The 21,522-nt window shown below is 33.6% G+C and overlaps 2 protein-coding genes across 2 annotated transcripts; one reads left to right on the top strand and one right to left on the bottom strand.

Annotated features, from left to right (window-relative positions):
• The first annotated feature begins 808 nt into the window (after nucleotides 1-808).
• Nucleotides 809-4,009, top strand: LOC123889815 (pyruvate decarboxylase 2). The gene is made up of 6 exons (XM_045939311.1): nucleotides 809-1,610; nucleotides 1,922-2,085; nucleotides 2,440-3,090; nucleotides 3,173-3,290; nucleotides 3,382-3,570; nucleotides 3,655-4,009. The coding sequence occupies exons 1-6, from the start codon at nucleotides 1,083-1,085 to the stop codon at nucleotides 3,823-3,825; spliced, it is 1,821 nt and encodes a 606-aa protein (XP_045795267.1). The 5' UTR covers nucleotides 809-1,082; the 3' UTR covers nucleotides 3,826-4,009.
• Nucleotides 4,010-12,105: 8,096 nt separating this feature from the next.
• LOC123892481 (subtilisin-like protease SBT3) lies at nucleotides 12,106-14,818 on the bottom strand. The gene is made up of 2 exons (XM_045942268.1): nucleotides 14,041-14,818; nucleotides 12,106-13,895 (listed from the first exon to the last, which is right to left on the bottom strand). The coding sequence occupies exons 1-2, from the start codon at nucleotides 14,720-14,722 to the stop codon at nucleotides 12,283-12,285; spliced, it is 2,295 nt and encodes a 764-aa protein (XP_045798224.1). The 5' UTR covers nucleotides 14,723-14,818; the 3' UTR covers nucleotides 12,106-12,282.
• Nucleotides 14,819-21,522: the final 6,704 nt, after the last annotated feature.

Genomic DNA, 21,522 nt, shown 5'->3' with positions numbered 1-21,522 from the left:
ATCACCAAGTCTACATAGGAAACAAAGGGTTTATATTTGATGGTGGTGAGGGTGCTGCGGTGCTAGCTTGTTTAGAAAGTGAATATAGAAGATAGGTTTTTAGAGCACCTAAAAGGATGAAATCCAATAAAATTTCTATCATAAAATTGACCATATAATTTGCACATAATCATATTTCTCTATACATGCATTTTCTTTCACTAATTCTCATCACATTATAGTGTCACTCTTTTATATTCTAGTGGTTTTGAAAATAAGTACACAACATTATTATAAAATAAATGTACATGACATAGTTTGATTGAATGTATATACAAAAAGTTTATATCGTTAACATATAAATTAAATCCACGTAATACCATTTTTTTAATATTATTTATAAGACCTTTTTATAAGTTTTTAACTTCATATTTAGGTTACACTATATTTAAATATTTAAAAAATGTATATATATATATATATATATATATATATTTAAAAATGGAGGGAAATAAATTTCCCGCTGCAACTATGTCAACACACAACTTCAATCTAAGCTATTTAATGTGATTGAATATCTCTAAATATTTTAATACATATATAATCTATATTATCCGATCTTTAATCAATGATAAGATTAATTACTACATATAACTTCGTGATATTAATGTATCCAACAAATCTAAATTCGAAATGGAGTTTTTTTTTTACTAAAAAATTCAAAATGGAGTTAGTACCTAATACTATTTGTTTGTTTGGTTAACAACAAACAGAAGCCTAATTGGTCTTTCCTTATTGATATTTCTAGAATAAAGGCAACTTAGTTAACAAATCCAAATTTTCATACAGTGTGAGTCATAACAATAATTAATAAAGCAAAACAATAAAGAATAAACAGCCCCTGGTATCTTCTTCAATACAGGTATTTCCTTGCACCTCCCACTGTCTTACTCTAAACAATTTTCTACTCTATCACTTTCTCAATAACACAACTCATAACCTTTTTAGTATATAACAACACCTCTTAGTTTCTTCCCATTTCAAACCTTTAAAAACTTCACATAAAACCAAACTAAACTTTTCACATCACACTACACACAAAAATGGACACAATGTTAGGATCTTTAGACTCAAACAAATCAACAAGCAACGACGTCGTTTCATGCACAAAACCAAACAGCACATCCCCGATCCAACCGTCAATTCCATCAACAACTCTCTCATCATCCGACGCTACTCTTGGCCGTCACTTAGCACGGAGACTAGTTCAAATCGGTGTCACCGACGTCTTCTCCGTTCCCGGTGACTTCAACCTTACACTTCTCGACCATCTCATAGCTGAACCGGAACTTAACTTAATCGGTTGCTGTAACGAGCTTAACGCTGGGTACGCTGCTGACGGTTACGCTCGATCACGTGGCGTCGGAGCTTGTGTTGTTACTTTCACTGTTGGTGGATTGAGTGTTATTAATGCTATTGCTGGTGCTTATAGTGAGAATTTACCGCTTATTTGTATCGTTGGTGGACCTAATTCCAATGATTATGGAACTAACAGAATTCTTCATCATACTATTGGGATACCTGATTTTAGCCAAGAATTGAGGTGTTTTCAAACTGTTACTTGCTTTCAGGTTGTTACTAAATTAGTATATTTTAGCTTTTGGTTTGATTTGTGATTTGTTTGATGCTAATTTTATTTTCTTGTATTTAATATTTATTGTGTTTGTGAAGTTGATGAGTTAGTGTTACTGTTATGATTTCGGTGAGTTTGACGAAATCACGTGATTTTTTTGAAGCTTTTAAAGTGTGGCACTGTGGCTTCTAAAATTATGTAATTTTAGGTGGCAGGTCGTGATTCTGACAAACTCACCGTAATACTGTCAAACTCAATGTCAATCCAAACATGGCATGTACTTAATTGTTAAATGGTTTTTGGTTATAGGCTGTGGTGAATAACTTGGAAGATGCACATGAGTTGATTGATACAGCAATCTCAACTGCACTGAAAGAGAGCAAGCCTGTTTATATAAGCATTGGATGTAACTTGCCTGCTATTCCTCACCCTACTTTCAGTCGTGATCCTGTCCCTTTTTCACTTGCTCCCAAGTAAGTTTTTCTTTTTTTTTCTTCATTTTTAGTAACTAGTGTATTTGGTTTCACATAGAAATCATATGAAGTAACTGACATTTTGTGTTAAGTTGAAAAGTTTACACCAAACTTAGCAGTGTGTTTGACAGAAACTACACTACGGAGATCAGAATCATGGTGTCACTGAGATTTTGCCAAACTCGCTGCTAACCCAAACATGCATGTTTGTTGAAAATCATGTTATGCAAGCATTCATTCACCTAAACATACAGTTAATTGTTGACCGTTTGGTGGAGGAACCAATAATTTGAAATGTGGATGATTGGTATTTTATCTGATTTTTGTTTGTTTGTCGCTTTTGGTGTTTTGTAGATTGTCTAACCAAATGGGGTTGGAAGCAGCAGTTGAGGCAGCAGCAGATTTTCTTAACAAAGCAGTGAAACCTGTACTAGTTGGTGGTCCTAAATTGAGGGTAGCAAAAGCATCTGATGCCTTTGTTGAACTGGCTGATGTGAGTGGTTATGCACTTGCTGTGATGCCATCAGCTAAAGGGATGGTTCCGGAGCATCATCCCCATTTCATTGGAACTTATTGGGGTGCTGTGAGTACTGCATTCTGCGCGGAGATTGTGGAATCTGCTGATGCATACTTGTTTGCTGGTCCCATTTTTAATGACTACAGTTCTGTTGGGTATTCACTTCTTCTCAAGAAAGAGAAGGCGATTATCGTGCAGCCCGACCGGGTTGTGGTTGCTAATGGACCTGCATTTGGATGTATTTTGATGAAGGATTTCCTCAAGGCACTTGCAAAGCGTCTCAAACACAACAATGCTGCTTATGAAAATTACCATAGGATATTTGTTCCAGATGGAAAACCTTTGAAGTCTGCACCAAAAGAACCTTTGAGAGTTAATGTTATGTTCCAGCATATACAACAGATGCTGTCCAGTGAAACAGCTGTGATTGCGGAGACAGGGGACTCATGGTTTAACTGCCAAAAGTTGAAATTGCCTGAGGGATGTGGGTAAGTGTTGAGAGAATGTGATTTGTGGCATTTTTCTTTTAAAAAAATCATGTTTATTGTGCTGATAAAATCTTGTTGACAGGTATGAGTTTCAAATGCAATATGGCTCAATTGGATGGTCTGTTGGTGCAACTCTTGGCTATGCACAAGCGGTTCCCGAGAAGCGAGTGATTGCTTGCATTGGTGATGGAAGCTTTCAGGTTTGTCCTGCATAACTACTCAAAGTATGAGTTTTTCGTTCAACATTTGATTTATTCTTGAATATGGTTTCTTATCTTAAATGTTTTGCAGGTAACTGCACAGGATGTGTCAACAATGCTGCGATGTGGTCAGAAAACCATCATCTTCCTGATAAACAATGGTGGATACACCATTGAGGTTGAAATTCATGATGGACCATACAATGTTATCAAGAACTGGAATTACACTGGATTGATCGATGCAATTCACAACGGTGAAGGAAAATGTTGGACTACCAAGGTGAGTCTCTTGACATTGTAATATATACTGCTCAAACTTCTTTAACATGGATTAAATGCTGATTCATGCATGCTTTATTTTCAGGTATTCTGTGAGGAGGAGCTAGTGGAAGCAATTGCCACAGCAACAGGACCAAAGAAAGACAGCTTATGTTTCATTGAAGTGATTGTTCACAAGGATGACACTAGCAAAGAGTTGCTTGAGTGGGGTTCCAGGGTCTCTGCTGCCAATAGTCGTCCCCCAAATCCTCAGTAAACTTCAGAATCAGTCTATTGTTGCTAGATTGCTGAATTTGCAATCTGATTCTAAAAAAATTAAGAGCACTTTTAGTCGGAATTTACTTTTATTGATGGATTTCTTGTTTATGTTACTGAGTCTACTTGTTTGTATAAATTCAATTACTTGAGATAAATGACATGCATCACTCTTTATTTTGTAATACTTTGCTGCTTCAAGATTCTTATGCATAGCATAGTTTTTGTGAGTAAATAATCATGGTGGTGCCTAAATATGTTTGAGGTTGTTATTGAAATTACAATAACATCTTCAATTGTGTCTATTGTCAAAAAATTCATGGATCAAATGGAAATTAATCAAAGACACGTTAAAAGACTACAGTGAATATTGGAAGATGCATTTGGGTTGTATACTGATTTTTATTTTGTTGTCTTTTGGTGCATAATGTTAAAACATCTGTACTTGGGATGTGGAGATGGATCACTAGCTTGATGAAAATGGCATATGAATCCACAGCGTGATGATGGTTTAATATATTTTTCTAAAAGAAATTTACTAATTATTCCGTCAAATTTTATCAAATATTGGTAATTGGAATGCGACCAACCATATTTGTAAACCAATTAGGGTATGTTTGGTTCGGGGAGTTTTGGAGGGGAGGTGAGGTAATATTTTAAATTTTATATATTTGGTTCAATATTTATGAGTGGAGAGATGGGGAGGGGAGGGAGTAAAATCCCTCATATGGCAACTTTTTGTTTCTCCTCAAATTGAGAGGATTTGAAACTTTGAAAGGGAGGAGAGACATGATATATTATTATATTTAAATTATATTGATGTTCTGGTAAAAAACAAGGGGGTTTGTATTATTGATCAAATGGTGTGATTACACTCAGTTCAATCCCAACAACCCTGGGAGTTTTATAAGTCAGAATTCGATCAGAACATAGGGGTTTGTATTATTCAAGATTGATAACTGATACAAGTATGTCGGAGAAGAAATTGAATCTCTTTACAAGAATGAAAATATGGTGGTTTCTCATGATGAGAGTGAGTCTATGTAGAATCAGAGAAAAAATCCTCTTTCTTCTCTTGAAACAGACCTTATTTATAGGCAAAAATCTCCTCTTGTTTCTTAAGTAACTGCCTTGCTTGGAGAGGAAGTCATGGGTAATGGGTGGTTTATTTTCCTTCTTCTCCAAGCTTCTTCCTTCTTCTCCAAGTTTCTTCCTTCTTCTCCAAGTCATGGTGGATCATGCTTATCATGTGTTTTTCATGGTTGTTTTCATGCTTCTCCTTTAGATGCTCCCATTGGGCTTTTTCGTATTGGGCCTTAACAAATCACACCCTGGTCCATGGCCCGGTACACAGCCCCCCAAGCACGAGGCTTCAAGAAGGCGAAGTGCTTTTGGTTGAAATCACCTGGCAATTATTATGCCTCGGTGTTGTTCTATGTCGCCTATTTATTGTTGACTCATACTCTTTGTTTGCTTGTCGCCTTGTCCTTCCTTTTGTTGTTGATATTTCTTAGATAATTTGTACGCCCTTCTATGACTTTTGAATATCTTGATGCACGCCATTTGTGGCTTTGAATATTGTTGTCATTGTTTCTTGGCGACTTTGAGCAAGTTGGCAAGTCGCCCTTCCTCTTTTTTCATTGTATTTGCATTTTGAAGTTAGCGTTGTCACCAATCTCGCCTCTTCGTCTTTCGCGGTTCGCCTTTCCTTCTTGAAAACAAATTGAAACTTCGTGGCTAGTAACTTCTGCTTCTTTGTTGTAGTTGATTTTCGTACTGTCAGGCTTACACACCTTAATTGGTAACTGTTGTTTCTTGGCGATTTAAAAAGAATTGGCGCTGCTCGGATTCGCCCTTCCATTATACTTTGTGTCTGGTGTTGAAAATAATCTCAACTTTGAAAATTTTTTAACTTTGCACCTGCAATGTCTTTAGCTCTTTAAATATAATTATATATTATTTATGAATAACTTTATACCTGTTGCCTTTTTGGCGATTGTAACTAGTATGGCGGTATGTCGCCTTGTTTCGCTGCATGACGAACGCTTTGGTTGTGTCCTTCTTGCTTTTAGAATCTTATGGCTTGACGTTATGGTGACTCGCCTTGTTTTGACTGTGTGTAAGCTTTTCCTGTTGGTGGTGTTGATAATCTTGCCTTTCTTCGCTGTATATTTTCTGTTTCTGACGCCCCCTACGGGTGACGCCAAGGCCTTGCAACCTTGTTTAATTTTTCTTTTTCTGACGTACCCAACTCGTAAGACTTACAGGTAACGCCAAGGCCTTGCAACCTTGTTTAATTTTTCTTTTTCTGACGTACCCAACTCGTAAGACTTACAGGTAACGCCAAGGCCTTGCAACCTTGTTTAATTTTTCTTTTTCTGACGTACCCAACTCGTAAGACTTACAGGTAACGCCAAGGCCTTGCAACCTTGTTTAATTTTTCTTTTTCTGACGTACCCAACTCGTAAGACTTACAGGTAACGCCAAGGCCTTGCAACCTTGTTTAATTTTTCTTTTTCTGACGTACCCAACTCGTAAGACTTACAGGTAACGCCAAGGCCTTGCAACCTTGTTTAATTTTTCTTTTTCTGACGTACCCAACTCGTAAGACTTACAGGTAACGCCAAGGCGTCTCAACCTTGTTTTCTTATTCAGAGCCCGTAACTTAATCAGGTTGACCTTTATTCCATCACCGGTTAGCCTTTATTGGTCTAGAGCCGGCTGGCTTCATTTATTCTTGGTTGTATATTTGATCACTCTTTATCATATCCACTTGTAGTCCTGCGCTATGATCAACTTGATAACTTTGTTAGTTACATTCCTCAAAATATAATAAATAAAACTTTCAAGTGTTTTTGGGTCTTACCCAATCCACAGCCCCGAGGCCTGAAGGGCGAGGTGCTTAAAATAATCTATCATGATTAGTGGAGACATAAACATAATCCAGTCATGTGAAATTTTCCCCAAGAGATTTGGAACGATGTCACCTGGTTTATGGACAATCAAGTTGGCAAATGGTCTGATGATGTTTTCGTTCGTGTTCTTGAGCATTTTATCAAAATGGCATGAGCCGTATAGATTAACAATCAATTTAAAACAAAGGTGTCCTCTTCAACCATGCATAACCATGCATAATATACTGCTTGGGAACATCATGATCATAAACATAATTGTGAATATAAAAACTTGTGATGGGATGACCTTGAAGTAAATAACACCTGACACGCATCCTCCATAAATATTTTTTATGAATCCACAAGCAATGATTCACTTGTATTCAAAGAAAAACAGGTTATAAAACACTTCAAGCATATTAACCAAGTTTATGAAAAATGTGAAGAACATCTCCAGAATGTGTAAGAGAGAATAAAAATGGATTAGATCAACCAAAACACTGAAGCGGTATGACAAGTTTCTTTTTAAAATGTGCACATCTTTATTCCAAGCTTTGAGATTGGTCATGGAGTATTTTGTCTGTTCAAAGATGACTAATTATCTTTGCCAAATTTCAACTTGCTATCTAATTCATTACCAACTTATCATCGATTTTATTAACTGTTAATCATAAGTTTGTAATATGAATTTTATTTTAAAATTAATGAAAATAAGCAAAGGTGTTCTTATGTGTCTACCAAATTCTATTTGAGTAATTCAAAATGATTTTGAGAGCGATAACAAACAAAGGTGATGCTTTTAGTAAGCAATCTTGAAAAAATGTACTGATTCTCTTCTCTTTTACTCAATGACCATAAAGCATGATTCTTAAACTATAAGTCCATCACGTTAATACCGACAACATATATGCGTGCACAAATAGCATGTTTATTGAAATAGAACAAGTGAAAACTATATGATTAAATGGTAGGTTAAAGGAAAAGAATGTTAACACCTGGATCGGTAGTCGCCTAGCAAGAAAAACAATTATGTTTTGGCGCGGCGAGACTGAGTTCCATTGCGGTGGTCATTGCGGAACATGCTTCAATTGGAATGTTAATCGGCGGTTTGTATCTCGCCGAGTGGTACCAATGTTTAGTTGCTTGAGTCTTATGATCACCTCTCTTAGCAAGAGGACCTAATAAGCATTTGGATGAGCATCCTACTTCTGCTTCACTATTCTGAGTTGTCAAGCAAGCATTTCGTAATTTTAGCTTCCTTAACCTCTTCCTCCGCTTCACTTCCCTCGTAAACCAATTCGGAATATTGCCTGCTGACTAATAGATACAAGACCTTCCAAACTGTGTGTGCCGGGGCTTTGATCAAAGCTCTGTCGTTACTGAGTACACTCAAATTGACGGCGGGATTGGCTTTCACATCTTCTTGTATTGTGACCTTCTCTGTCAGTGCTTCAATGTCTGACTCTACCACTACCGCAACAAAGTTTGACGGCGGTGCCGGACAAGGCTGCAACAGCCACGATCCCCGGCGCCGTTGGACAGCAGGTGATGAATATGCTTGGACTCATGATTTTGACAGTGATGACATCCATGTTTGAAATAATGATGGGCGAAGGTGGAACACCGACGACAATTGGGCATGACAGCGAATGTAGATCCATGCCATTGATTAAGCAAAATTAGTCATGAAGAATCAAATTAAAACAGAGGCAATGGATGAAATGAACTAAGTTGAACTAGAAACAAACATTACAGCAAGCCAAATATATTAACTCTCCTCTATTTATTTTTGTTTTAAAACATCCAAATCAGTATCACTATAACAGGCATAGAACTAGCCTTTATTAAGATGGAAGCTATAACATCAGCACAGCAGGTATCTCTAACATTGTCTTTTCATTGGCCTCCATAGAACTAATATAAGATTCTATATAATATATAAAGCAATTTTTTAACAACTATGACATTAATAACTAAACTTTTTAATCATATTGTTACTTTCATGAGAATGATTAATATTCAGTAACCACAATGAGAACAACTTGGCAAAAATAAGAACATCATGGCAATAAGCATCAGAATTCAGGAATACTATGTTACTCATGCAACAGGATTGATAATATTGATGGGAAATTGAATACATATAACCGCAATCATACACTACAACGATCAATTTAATACCATAAGCAAAGTAAAGCTATTAACAAATTGGCACTAACCGCCTCGCCGTGATGCAAGGTAGAACATTAAGCCAAATTATTCCGCATAGAAACAATTGGGCTAGTAAATCAAATATGAATTAAAGGATCTTATGGAGCATTCAAACCAAATAAATCGGTGATATTAATTTCTTTCTGCTTATTAATTTCACGTGGAGTCAACTCTCTTTATTACTTCAAATTACTCAAGGATGAAGACAGAACTCTTAATCGGTGATAGTAAATTGAAGCCAAATAAATCCAAACATTTGTCAGAATAGTATAGTTTTAAGACATTGCAAACAAAAATAAAGGATTGAAAGCACCTGGGCGGAATTGGTTCACGTCGCCTCTAGTCGGCGTCGATAACACTGGTCTACTCTTCTTCGCCGCATATTTTCTTTCCTATCGTTGGCGTGAGAAGACCCACACCTTCATTCTTGTTCGTGTCGTCGCCACTGTTTCTTTTGTTGCCTCAGCGTAATTATGGTTCCGCCCACCAAGATCATGACGTTGCGCTGGTGAATCTCTTAAGTAGAAGACGAGTAAACGGCGACACCAGTGGTTTCCGTGTTCTCCAGCCATGTGGAGATGTTTGATTTTTGTCTAGTTTGATGTGGTAGGCTGGGACAAATGTTTTTACCGCAGCCCCACGGTGGGCGCCAAAATGTTCTGGTAAAAAACAAGGGGGTTTGTATTATTGATCAAATGGTGTGATTACACTCAGTTCAATCCCAACAACCCTGGGAGTTTTATAAGTCAGAATTCGATCAGAACATAGGGGTTTGTATTATTCAAGATTGATAACTGATACAAGTATGTCGGAGAAGAAATTGAATCTCTTTACAAGAATGAAAATATGGTGGTTTCTCATGATGAGAGTGAGTCTATGTAGAATCAGAGAAAAAATCCTCTTTCTTCTCTTGAAACAGACCTTATTTATAGGCAAAAATCTCCTCTTGTTTCTTAAGTAACTGCCTTGCTTGGAGAGGAAGTCATGGGTAATGGGTGGTTTATTTTCCTTCTTCTCCAAGCTTCTTCCTTCTTCTCCAAGTTTCTTCCTTCTTCTCCAAGTCATGGTGGATCATGCTTATCATGTGTTTTTCATGGTTGTTTTCATGCTTCTCCTTTAGATGCTCCCATTGGGCTTTTTCGTATTGGGCCTTAACAAATCACACCCTGGTCCATGGCCCGGTACAATTGACATAATTGTCCTTATATTTATTTTAAAATACTAAAATTATCCTTACTTAGTATTTTTTATTTTTTTTTATGTTGCTAACCTTTTTCTTTTTATAATGCTAACTTGCTAATTTTCTCAAGTCCTGTTGTTAAGTTCTATATATTTCTATTCCATAAAATTCTTTTATAATGATTTCTATACAATTTTTTGTTTCGTCGACAAACAATTTTCTCATATAATTCCTTTTGCTTTACTTTCAACGTTAATACTCTTTTTCTTTTTTTCTTTTTTTACTTTATTTTGTTATATTTGAGTTAAAAAAATAAGACTTTGTTTTGTTATATTGAGTTCCATAATACTTTTGCCTACTCCTTTTTTTTTTCCTTCTTTCTATTACACTTATATATACTAGTGGCCAAACGGGCACATTCGTGTGATCCACATTTTTTACATGCCCGTTTATGTGATCCGTATTTTTTATTCTTCTAATTCATGTTGAAGTTATTCTAAAATTTTGATACATCTAATTTTGTTTTTTATGAATAGTTGATTTTTGAATAACAACAAATTAAATCACACAGAGACATTGAGTTAAATGTAAGAAACCATTAAAAAAAAATGTGGACATCTTTACCACGACTTTTATGCGTATTTTTCATATATATCTTTTTTTTTTTATGACAGAGTGTGAGCTGAGGGACTAGGATTATTACACATGTTTATCAAATTTAATGATTATGAAGTATTTAATATTTATGCACCATGCATAAGAAAAAAACTTATGCGTAATAACTTTTGCCGTTATCGATATATCAAAAAAGATAATGAATCTTCAGTGTCAAATGAGACATAAATCCGCTTAATCAGATTGACTCACTGCAACGCGACATCACAGCCGTAGGATCAAATAATAATGGTTAGTTTGATTGATTGATTACAATGTTCAGGTTCACGGGGCCGTTCACGGGCAAACTAGCTAATGTCTCAAATTCCAATTCTTTTTTCTTTCTCCTCACAAGAAACCAAATCAATTTTATATTAAACAATAATTTAAAGAAAACAATGTCTTTAACAGTTTGACCCATAAATTTTTTAAAATAAAGTGGAAAACTAATTTCAAATTATTTTGAAAAATATCTCTTAGGACAGTTTGGAAGATACATTCTGAAATTGGCCTTCACGGGATCTTTTAAATGTCCATACACACTATGATTTTAGAAGATATGATCTCATTGTCACAATACTTATGAAATGTGCCTAGAGACATCAACTTTTTTGTAGCATAATTTGTTTAAAAGGTAAATGACTAACACTATTTTTTGGGCTAATTAATCTTCCGGTTCTTAGGGGAAGGAGACTCTAGTAATTTTAGAGTACGGCTGCGAAGTAAGTAAAATTTGATCAAGAAGTTATTCCATAAATAAATCGAACTCAGATTCCGAACAATCCATTCTTAACCGCTTCAACTCAATGTAATGACCAACACTTTTCCCTATTTTTTTTTTTTGACGCAAACACTTTTAATTACCTACTAAAAAGGCTAACTTGTTTAAAAAATAAAAATTAAAGGATTAATTGTTATAAACATCTAGTTTCAATAAATGCAAAATGTATTTGCCTTAAATGATACATAAACTTTTCCCAATTTCTCTCAGCAACCAACTTGCAAAAAAAGTTGAGTCAACTGAGTTTACCCTGCATGCTTGTCATTTCTTCATGGTCCCTTGCCCGTGATCTATCTCTGAATTCAAGTGAAGATCCAATGCAATGAGTCATAGATCACATAATAAGAAACTTGTTTTTTAGTTCATAGAAATTATTAACTAACAGCTCTCTTTAGATACTATCATTTATAGGTGAATTCAGGCGGTACACATCTTATTTAAATATGTATCAGTATACTGCTGAAGTGAATAATTCTGATAAATTCACAAATAATATTTATTAATTTTTAAACCTATCTGAATTATCCGCTCAACAGTGTACCAGTATATATCGAAATAAAATACCATAATGTTCATCGCCTTCATATAATTGAAACACTTGGTAGAAACCCCCTGTGAATACACTTTCACATACATGTCCAAACCTATGTAACTTATCTAGGAAAGTGAAAATGATGGTTCATACAATAATTTTATTAGGGTACCACAAAGGTGCAGAAAAATGAAAAACTTAAGAACTTATATAATTCCACTAGGTGCTATTACAATAGGACTTCTAACCGTGTGTGTTCCACCATCTTCAATCCAAACAAGATCTCCAAATGAAACATTTTCATTCTTGTACATAACATACTTTATATTAATGTAGTAACTTCGTTTCTCATTTATATAACTGAAATTTAATATATCAGGTGACACTTTCACCACAGAACCCTTTGGATATGTCAATTTAGCTCTATATGTAGCAGCACCATCACCAACATTAGTAACAGTCCTCTTAAACTTGTGAACCATTGATCTTGTTTTGTTGCTATATAATGCTATAAATGAAGGGTAATTAAGATCCAAAGAAGGGTTTTCACAATCATAAGAATTTGATCTTGTAATTGTTAAAATTTGGTTCTTTGTGAAGTTCAAACCACAAAGAAAATTAACATAGTCTTGTGGTGTAGCATCATATATCAAACCTGGATTCATGGCTCTATTTGGATCAATTTCACCGGCGCCAATAGCAAGAGGCGAAGCATATTGAGAAGGATAACCATTATCCCTTATAGGATATTGTGTATTATCTAAAGGACTAGCTGTGGTTATTAATGACGATCTTATAGCCGCAACACTCCATTGTGGATGTGCTGATTTCAGAAGAGCAACAACACCGGAAACATGAGGACAAGACATAGATGTTCCTGACATGAAAGTGTAGTCACTTGATAAGTACACATTTGTGCCGATTCTAGCTGATGGTCTAGTAGGAATATAAGCTGCAAGAACTCTAGAGCCAGGCGCCATTATGTCGGGTTTCAAAATCCATGGAAAGTAATGTGAAGGACCTCTTGATGAGTAATGTGCTGCAGCTGGTGCTGGCTTTGTTCCAACAAATGTTTGTTGAAATTTAATGCTGGCTGTTGGATTCTTAATGCTTTTCGCATAGTTGATCACATATTCTGCATCTTGCGGCTTGATTACAATACTTGGTGAGTAAAGTAATCTTGTGTCAATTAAACCAGGATTATCAGAGATAAAAACTGCCCCGAACATACTTGTTGCTGCCACAACTCTGATTTGTTCAAACACCGAGTTTGTGTTTGAGTTTGACATTGATTCATCACAAAGAATGATGACTTGTTTGCTAAGTTGAGATAAAAGCTCCACTGAATTGCATGAAGAGACAGTGTTATTGTAAACAAGTGGAAGATTTTCAACTATAGCATTTGCTGGAAACAAAGTCCAACCAATAATGTTTTGACCATTTCCCAAAACAAGAGTACCAAAGGTTCTATCAATTGTGCCTGCAGCTGCTGTAATGAGCCAGGGGATACCATTGTGCAAGGTTCCAAGTTGAGGTCCTGCATTACCTGCTGAAGATGAAACAACAATCCCTTTTTCCATAGCTGCAAATGAAGCTATTGCTATAGGATCTTCAAAAAGTGGAGTATCATCAAATCCCATTGAAATTGAAATCACATCAACACCATCAATAATTGCTTGGTCCATTCCAGCCAAAACATCCGAGGCGAAACGGCCCTCTTGCCAAATTACTTTGTACATAGCAATTTTAGCTTTTGGTGCAATGCCTCTTGCTATTCCTTTTGCATAACCAAAATAAGAAGCGCCGTTAACATAGTTACCTGTAAGTCCAAAGCAGACAACTCGGTTGGTGAGCTGAGAGACATCGAAGGAGTACTAATCAGGAAATCCAAAGTTCAAACTTCCGAAAGTCCGAAACTAACATAATTTACTAACATTTGTATATTAAAAAAAAAAGATAGTTACCTGCAACAGTTGATGATGTGTGAGTTCCATGTCCTATATTGTCTCTAGCTGAATTCATGCTAATAGTAACATTTGGATTTGAAGCAATAACACCTTTGTTGAAATATCTAGCTCCAATCAATTTGAAGTTACACATTGAAGCATTGAATTCTTGACCAATTTGACAGGTTCCTTTCCATTTGTTTGGAATTTTCTTTGTCATTCCATCATCTTTAAAGCTTTGACTCTCAGGCCACACACCGGAATCAATAACACCAACAACGATATCATCTCCGAAATTTGAAGCATGCCATAGTCCATTTGGAGTATCTAGGGAGAGAAATTCAAAGGTGTGAGTTGTGTCAATTGTAGCTGTTCTATCTTGATATGCTGCAACAAAGCCATCAATGTTCTTAAGAGTTTCTAACTCATTTGAAGTTAACAATGCACTAAATCCATACATGGCATTATCATAGGTGTACAATAGTTTCTTCTGTGCATGTTGATCAGGATCATCAAGTAGTGTTTTTGATTTTAAGGAATGAATGGTGGATTTGAACCAATCATTATGAGTCATGAAAATTTGAGGAAATAAGGATTTGTTCATATGAATTATATATGTGGAAGTCTCAGCATTGCTATGAAAGGTTATCAGAAAAAAAGGAGTAATGAGGAGAGTTGAAAACAAAAATTTAAGGTCCATTGATTATTTTTTCAAATGAACAAAGAAATGTTGTTTTGGCTATTGATTCATCTTATCATGTGACTATATAGGGAATCTCATTCTGTGGAAAGTATCAATGATGATGACATTTATGAATTATTATTTAGATATTTGTTTCCAAATGATTGGATATAAATTTTCTTGCATAAGAACTAACAAGTAATTTATGTTCAGAAAATATATATATATATATTTTTTTTGAGAAAAATATATTATTTTTATGAGGTGTGTTATATAAATACAAAAAAGTTGGACAAAAATACAACACATTTTTTCTCCATTCATAGCACGGATATCGAGGCGTGCAACAAATATTAAAAAAAGCAAAAAGTGTAGTTTTATTGTATTTTTGTTAAAAATTTGTGTTTAAATAACATTTTTCTATTTTTATACAAAGTGCAAAATCACATGTAACACCACTGTGTCTTAAATATATGTATATACTTATGGTGTCAAATCTCTCCCTTCGAACAGCCTCAACCGATGGGTTGTTAATTTTTCCTTATCCCCGCAATAAATTTGTCATTCCATTGTTGGAGAAGAGAATAGAATAGAATGAATGAAAATTATTTTGTTGCAACTTTACCCTTATTTTTATAAAACGAAGTAAAATTCAACATGTTCTATTTTATTATAAAATAAAATAGGTTGTTTCCTATTTTTTTTTTTGACGTAAAAATAGATTGTTTCTATTGCTGCAATTGTTGTGTGTGGTTTTATGCAATTGTTATTGTCTGCTATATGTTGTTGTTGTTGTTGTGTGTGTCTATGGGTAGACACAACTTTTAACTTTAAAAATATGAATAATACTTTTGCCATAAAAAGAGAAGAAAGAAACAAACAGATAGAAAAAACATGGAATGAGAAATCACTTGCTGAAAATTAATTCGAGCAAACACATGAGACCTGTGAATGAAAAATGAAGATGTTGCCTAGAAGAGAATAAAAAGAAGGGGTAGGATGGTATTTTTAATCAATTAAAAATTAAGTAATATATCATTCCATCCTATTCGTCTCAAATTGGAGGGGAACAAATTTAGAGTAAGTGATGGAATGTGATGAAATCTATTCCATCCTATTCCATTCCATCATATTTTAAGTAACTCAAATAATGGAACATAGATTCATTCCATTGCATACCACCAATCCAAACATAACTAAAGAGAGGTATATGGGGATTAGGGATGACAATAAAATATGTTCCTGCAGAGGTTTTGGCTAATATGAACAAGTGCATCATGTATTTTTTGGTGTACAAGTTCATGATATCATTATAACTGATACGAATTTTACAAAATCCACCATTGGATTGATAATTTATATCATATAGATTATCCATGTCAAATTTTAAAGAAATTGAAAATCATATGATATGTCATTGAGATCCATCAAAATTAACGGTATTTAATAAAAACGCATAAACCATAATCTTGATGGGTTCCAATGACACATCATATGATTTTGGATTCCTTTAATATTTGACATGGATGATATATATGATATAAACTATCAATCTAACGGTGAATTTTGTAAAATTTGTATTCGTTGTTATAATGATATCATGAACTTGTGCACCATAAAAAACATGATACAGTTGTGCACGTTAGAATTGTCCTCTCGGATATCATTCTTCTATAGTTAGTATTGACTCACATCATGTATATATAGTGGATCAATCACTTGTAATAAACAATTTTGTGAGTAATAAAAATTTCTGGCTTCTAGGCTCAAATTGTGCCTAAGTCACTTGCTCCATCTTCTCTATATATCTTTGTGTTTCTTCTGTAACAATGGTGATTCACCATTAGTTTTCACATGGTATGAGGAATAATTCTGATATCCACCTTCGTCTTCCGCGTCAATTCTTAACTTTTTGATATAACATTTGAAACCAATATTTCCAATATACAACTATTTAAAAATTATTCCTTAAAAAAAAATCTATTTAAAAATTAATTCCCTAAATGCCACACTTTGGTCATAGTTTGACTGACTTTATTTTGCCCTATCTATTTGCGCCACACCATGTGGTGGAATTCTAAAGGAACTTATTATTATTATTATTATTATTATTATTATTATTATTATTATTATTATTATTATTATGGGTTGAAATCAAATGACACCAAGAAATATTATTAATTTATATTCTTTTTAACAATGATTTTACAAGTAGTACTCGAAGAATAAAAGAAGGCCGTCCAAGCAGTATTCAAATAAGTTAATATATCGTTAGAAAATATTCGAATATGAGCTTAATATTAATCATAGTTGGATCCAGAAGTGGTGGTCCGTTAACTAGTCCTTCATCATGTCCATGTTGCCAGAAAGTATATTCTCTGAAGTTCACCAAGCATGTATTGGGTGCCATAATAAAGAACATACTGTCACATCTTTAGATAATCCTCTTGAACAATTAAAGTTGTCCATGAAACATAAGCCGGAGGTGAAGTAGCATAAGTTTCTATACATTTTAGTTGATGCAGTACGGAAGCGTGAAGGAAAAGCAAGCGCTAATCCTATTAGATAAAGGTTCTGGAATTCATCAGATTTCCGAAATCCACCAGAAAGAGTAACTAATCTAGAATCCACTAGACTTCCGGAATCCACCAGAAGGAGTAATTTGGAATCCACCAAATTCGAGAAAAATCTATGTATTTTTATTCAATCAAAAGGTTGCCTTCAAGGCTACAATAGTTTAGTTTAAATAGGAGTGGAAAATAAAAATAACAAATCTCCTAAAAGATTGTAAAAGAAAATAACAAACCTAACTAAATAAAAATAATAAATCTACCTAAAATATAAAAATAACTAATCTAGGTGAAATATAAAAATAAGAAATCTACCTAAAATATAATAAAACTAAATCTATCTAAAATAATAAATTACTAAAGAAACCTTCTTACATCATTAGTACTTTCATAAATAATCAACACTTCTCTTTCTTCAATTTCTCTCTTCTTTTTCTTATAACAAACAACACCTTAAATCTATTCTATTTCTCACATATTTCTCTCATCTCATACTCTCTCTCACCTATTTCTCGAAGATTTTACCTTGTAAATCTATACCATGATTATATCATGGATCAATAATTCTATGGATCCAGATGTATCACAAAGCATCTTATGGATGAACACTATTGCAGAAATTGGGAAGGAACTCAAAAGATCGTTTCTACCTATAAGTAATCTTGTAATCTCAATCCAAAAAAGAGTCACGTAACTAAAATGTTTACAAAGAAGTATGCCAAAAGTTGGATTTATTTATTTCATTCGTAGTTTGAATCTTGATTCGTCACATTATAACATTCTAGTCCCCCGTAGTAATAAAAAACATTCTAGTCCTTTATGCTAGACACAATCTGCGATGCTTGCTGCTTCCTCAATAAATTGGTATATTATCTTCATATAATTTAAAGTGCTCAAAAAAAGAGTCACGTAACTGATTTGTTGCATTGATTTAAAGTGCTCAAAAAAAGAGTCACGTAAATGATTTGTTGCATTCATGGAGACCATATTTAATATTTTCACCGGTCCACATGCATCTCACTAGTGTCTAGTAGTGACAACGGTTGTAATTTCTTTCGTAAACAAAAAACAACATAGAAATCATCAACCCTTTGGTGCAAGGCAACGCTTGGACAACGCTTCCCAGGGGGAACAACGCTTGGCCAGTGCGCATGCCTCTACGCACGAGCTGGATTAGTCGTTCACCTTTGGTGGGTCGGAACCAGTGCGAAAGCCAAAAAAAAAAAAAAAAAAACAACATAGAAATCAAATTTTGAGATTGTTTTTTTGGAGGAACTTTTTATAATGCTCTAAACTTACCTACAAAAAATTATTCAGAATGGATCAAAAACTGAATGCATGATAATTTTCAGTGTCTAAAAATATAATATAAATTAAGTAAAGAATAAATTAAAAGGTCACCATTTTGTAGAAATAAAAAAAAATATTTAACCCATGTTTTTATCATTGAGAAAAATTTATATGAATTGTTTAAATATGGTGTGGTATTATGGGAATCGAGGAAGTCTTATGCGGACAAAAAGAAAAATAAATACTAGTATTTGGGCTCAAACATAGATGAAGAAAAAAAAAGAAATTAGTGATGAATATTTTTCGAATAAATAAATAATGTAAATGATTATGTGTGTGCGCCTGAACACTACTCTCTCTATGCATACTAAATTATAAGTCGCTTTAAGAAAAAAAAGTTGTACCAAATTATAAGTCACTTTAAGAAAAGAATTTGTACCAAATTATAAGTCACTTTAAGAAAAGAATTTGTATCAAATTATAAGTAGTTTTACAATATCAATAAAGCGTTTAATATTATTTTTCTTATTATACCCTTAACTATTAATTTTTTCTTTCAACTTTTCAATTTATCTTTCTTATATCATTAATAAATGACAATTCTGTAAATTATCTTGTAATTTCTCTTTTATGTACAACATTAATAATATTTTTTAATTTACATAATAGGGTCATGCTAAACAGTGCCCCTGGGGCACTAGTTAAGCATACTAAAAAAGGAAACAAATGATAAAGTTAATGATGAGAGAGAATAACTTTTCACATCATTAAAACATTGAATGCACAATTTACGAGATAAAACTTCTATATTTGTATTCTTAACTAGTGCCTCAGGGATACTGTTTAGCATTTTCCTACATAATATTGTCAAAACGACTTATAATTTAGTATGAAAGGAGTATTTATTTGTGTTTGTACCTATATTAGAATTCTTTTATGGGAACCATCAACCATGTGATAGAAGTGTATGAAATTTAAAACAAGTTACATAAATGCTCTAACATGGCTTTCATGCCGGTCTTTTCTACAATTGCCATATTTTAGTTGTTGGGATCAATTTCATTATTAGGCTTAGAGGCGTGTTGTAGTAGACCCCTTCATAAGTGGTTTCTAGGAGTTGAAATCCTCTCCATTTCTTATGTTTTCTATGTTGGATATTTTGATCTTATAATTTATTTTAAAGTTATTTAAAATAATTTTATAAGTAATTTTAAAAGAATTAATGTTGTTATTATTATTATTATTATTAATGATTTGTTAAAATATGTTTTATACTTGGTCAAAGAAACGTTTATCTTTTAATCCCCATTATTTGGTATCAATCCTTATTAATAGGGCCTTATGGTATATGCAAATAGAAGAGGAAAACATAATGAAACATGGATGAAGGGTGAAAAGCTGTAATAAAAAAATCACATTTTAAACATACAGCTCCCCCTTTCTTTGTTTTCATATGTGACCTAAATTAGAGAAATTATTTTAATCTTTAAAAGAAAATTGAGGTGTTAACTTCCTGGATTACATCACCGGTATCTTATAATGTCTTGCTAGTTCTGTCACCTCGAATATGATTCATATCCGGGAAGGACCTGTTGAATCCTGGGGGATTTGCGCTTATGAGGCAGATAAATCCTTAAGGACAGTGCGATCAGCACGCCTCAGGTATTGTTCGATGGTTCACTATTTTGCAGGTCATTCAGGGTTTTGAAAGTTCATGGCTGGTGGTTGACGAAATCAATAAAGATAAGTTTCTATAATATATATTCTTATTTCTATGTTATTCGTTATTTGATTACTTATATAAATATATGTGATTTATTATTGTGATTAGGTCCAATTTTTACAACATTCTATTTCTTCCATTACCAAAGTTTTTAAATATTTTGGCATGTATAAATGATATTTGGACCCACTTGATGTCACTTTTTTGCATTTATATTCTCAAAATTATATAATAATGGAGGAAATGAAAAGAATTGGAAATTGAGAGGATCCTAACTCGTCAAATGAGAGGATCCTAAGACCATCTCCAATGGTGTAGTACCACCCATTTGAGTACCTATTAGGTACTACTTCTAAAATAAGAACCCTCTATCTCCTCTTGGACCCACCTTATTTTTCATTAAAATATTATTTTCATGAGCCCACTTTATTTTCTATATTCAATTTGAATTAATGGTACAAAAACACAATTTTATTTTTGTACATCACAAAAGCATAATTTTTGAATTGGCATGCCTCTAAAAAAATTTAATGCCAACCATATAGACGTTGGTGCAATATTCGGTAAATAGAACCTAATATAATATGGGGTATTATTTAGCCGATGGTATTTATCCATAATGGGCTACACTTGTCAAGAATAGCACAAATTCAAGATAGGCGAACTCATCTTCAACTTCAACATGATCTTGTCGAGCATATTTGGCAACGTTTTGGGCATGATGATCAACAAAATTAATTGTTTTTAAAATTATGTAATGTTATTTTAAATTATTTTTTAATTATCTAATTCTTAAAATTTGGCAATATTATTTTAAATTAAACTTTGAATTTTAATTATTTTTCGAATTATAAAAAAAAATAGTACATACTAATTTTGTAATTTTATCATTCAATCAATTTATATTATAAAATATATAATTAAATAATAAGTTATTGTAATGATGTGGAATTATTGATGAGACCCATTTTAGAACTTTTTAAGAAGTGCTCCATTGGAGGGGTTGAATACCTATTAGGTACTATTATTAAAAAATAATAAATTAGTGATGTGTCAATGTGGGACCCATTTAAGTATTCAAAGTTGGAGTGCTCCATTGTGGATGATCTAAGTCCTAACATGTAAATCTCAAAATTTTGTCCCCATGCCTTCCTCTCGGTTTCATTTCCCTATTTTACTCTCATTTCAAATGAACAAATGAATAGAACAACGTTACTTGTAACAAAATAAAACCA

This window comes from Trifolium pratense, linkage group LG6, assembly GCF_020283565.1.
Source record: "Trifolium pratense cultivar HEN17-A07 linkage group LG6, ARS_RC_1.1, whole genome shotgun sequence".
Lineage (NCBI taxonomy): Eukaryota > Viridiplantae > Streptophyta > Magnoliopsida > Fabales > Fabaceae > Trifolium > Trifolium pratense.
This window is presented reverse-complemented; position numbering and strand designations above follow the sequence as displayed.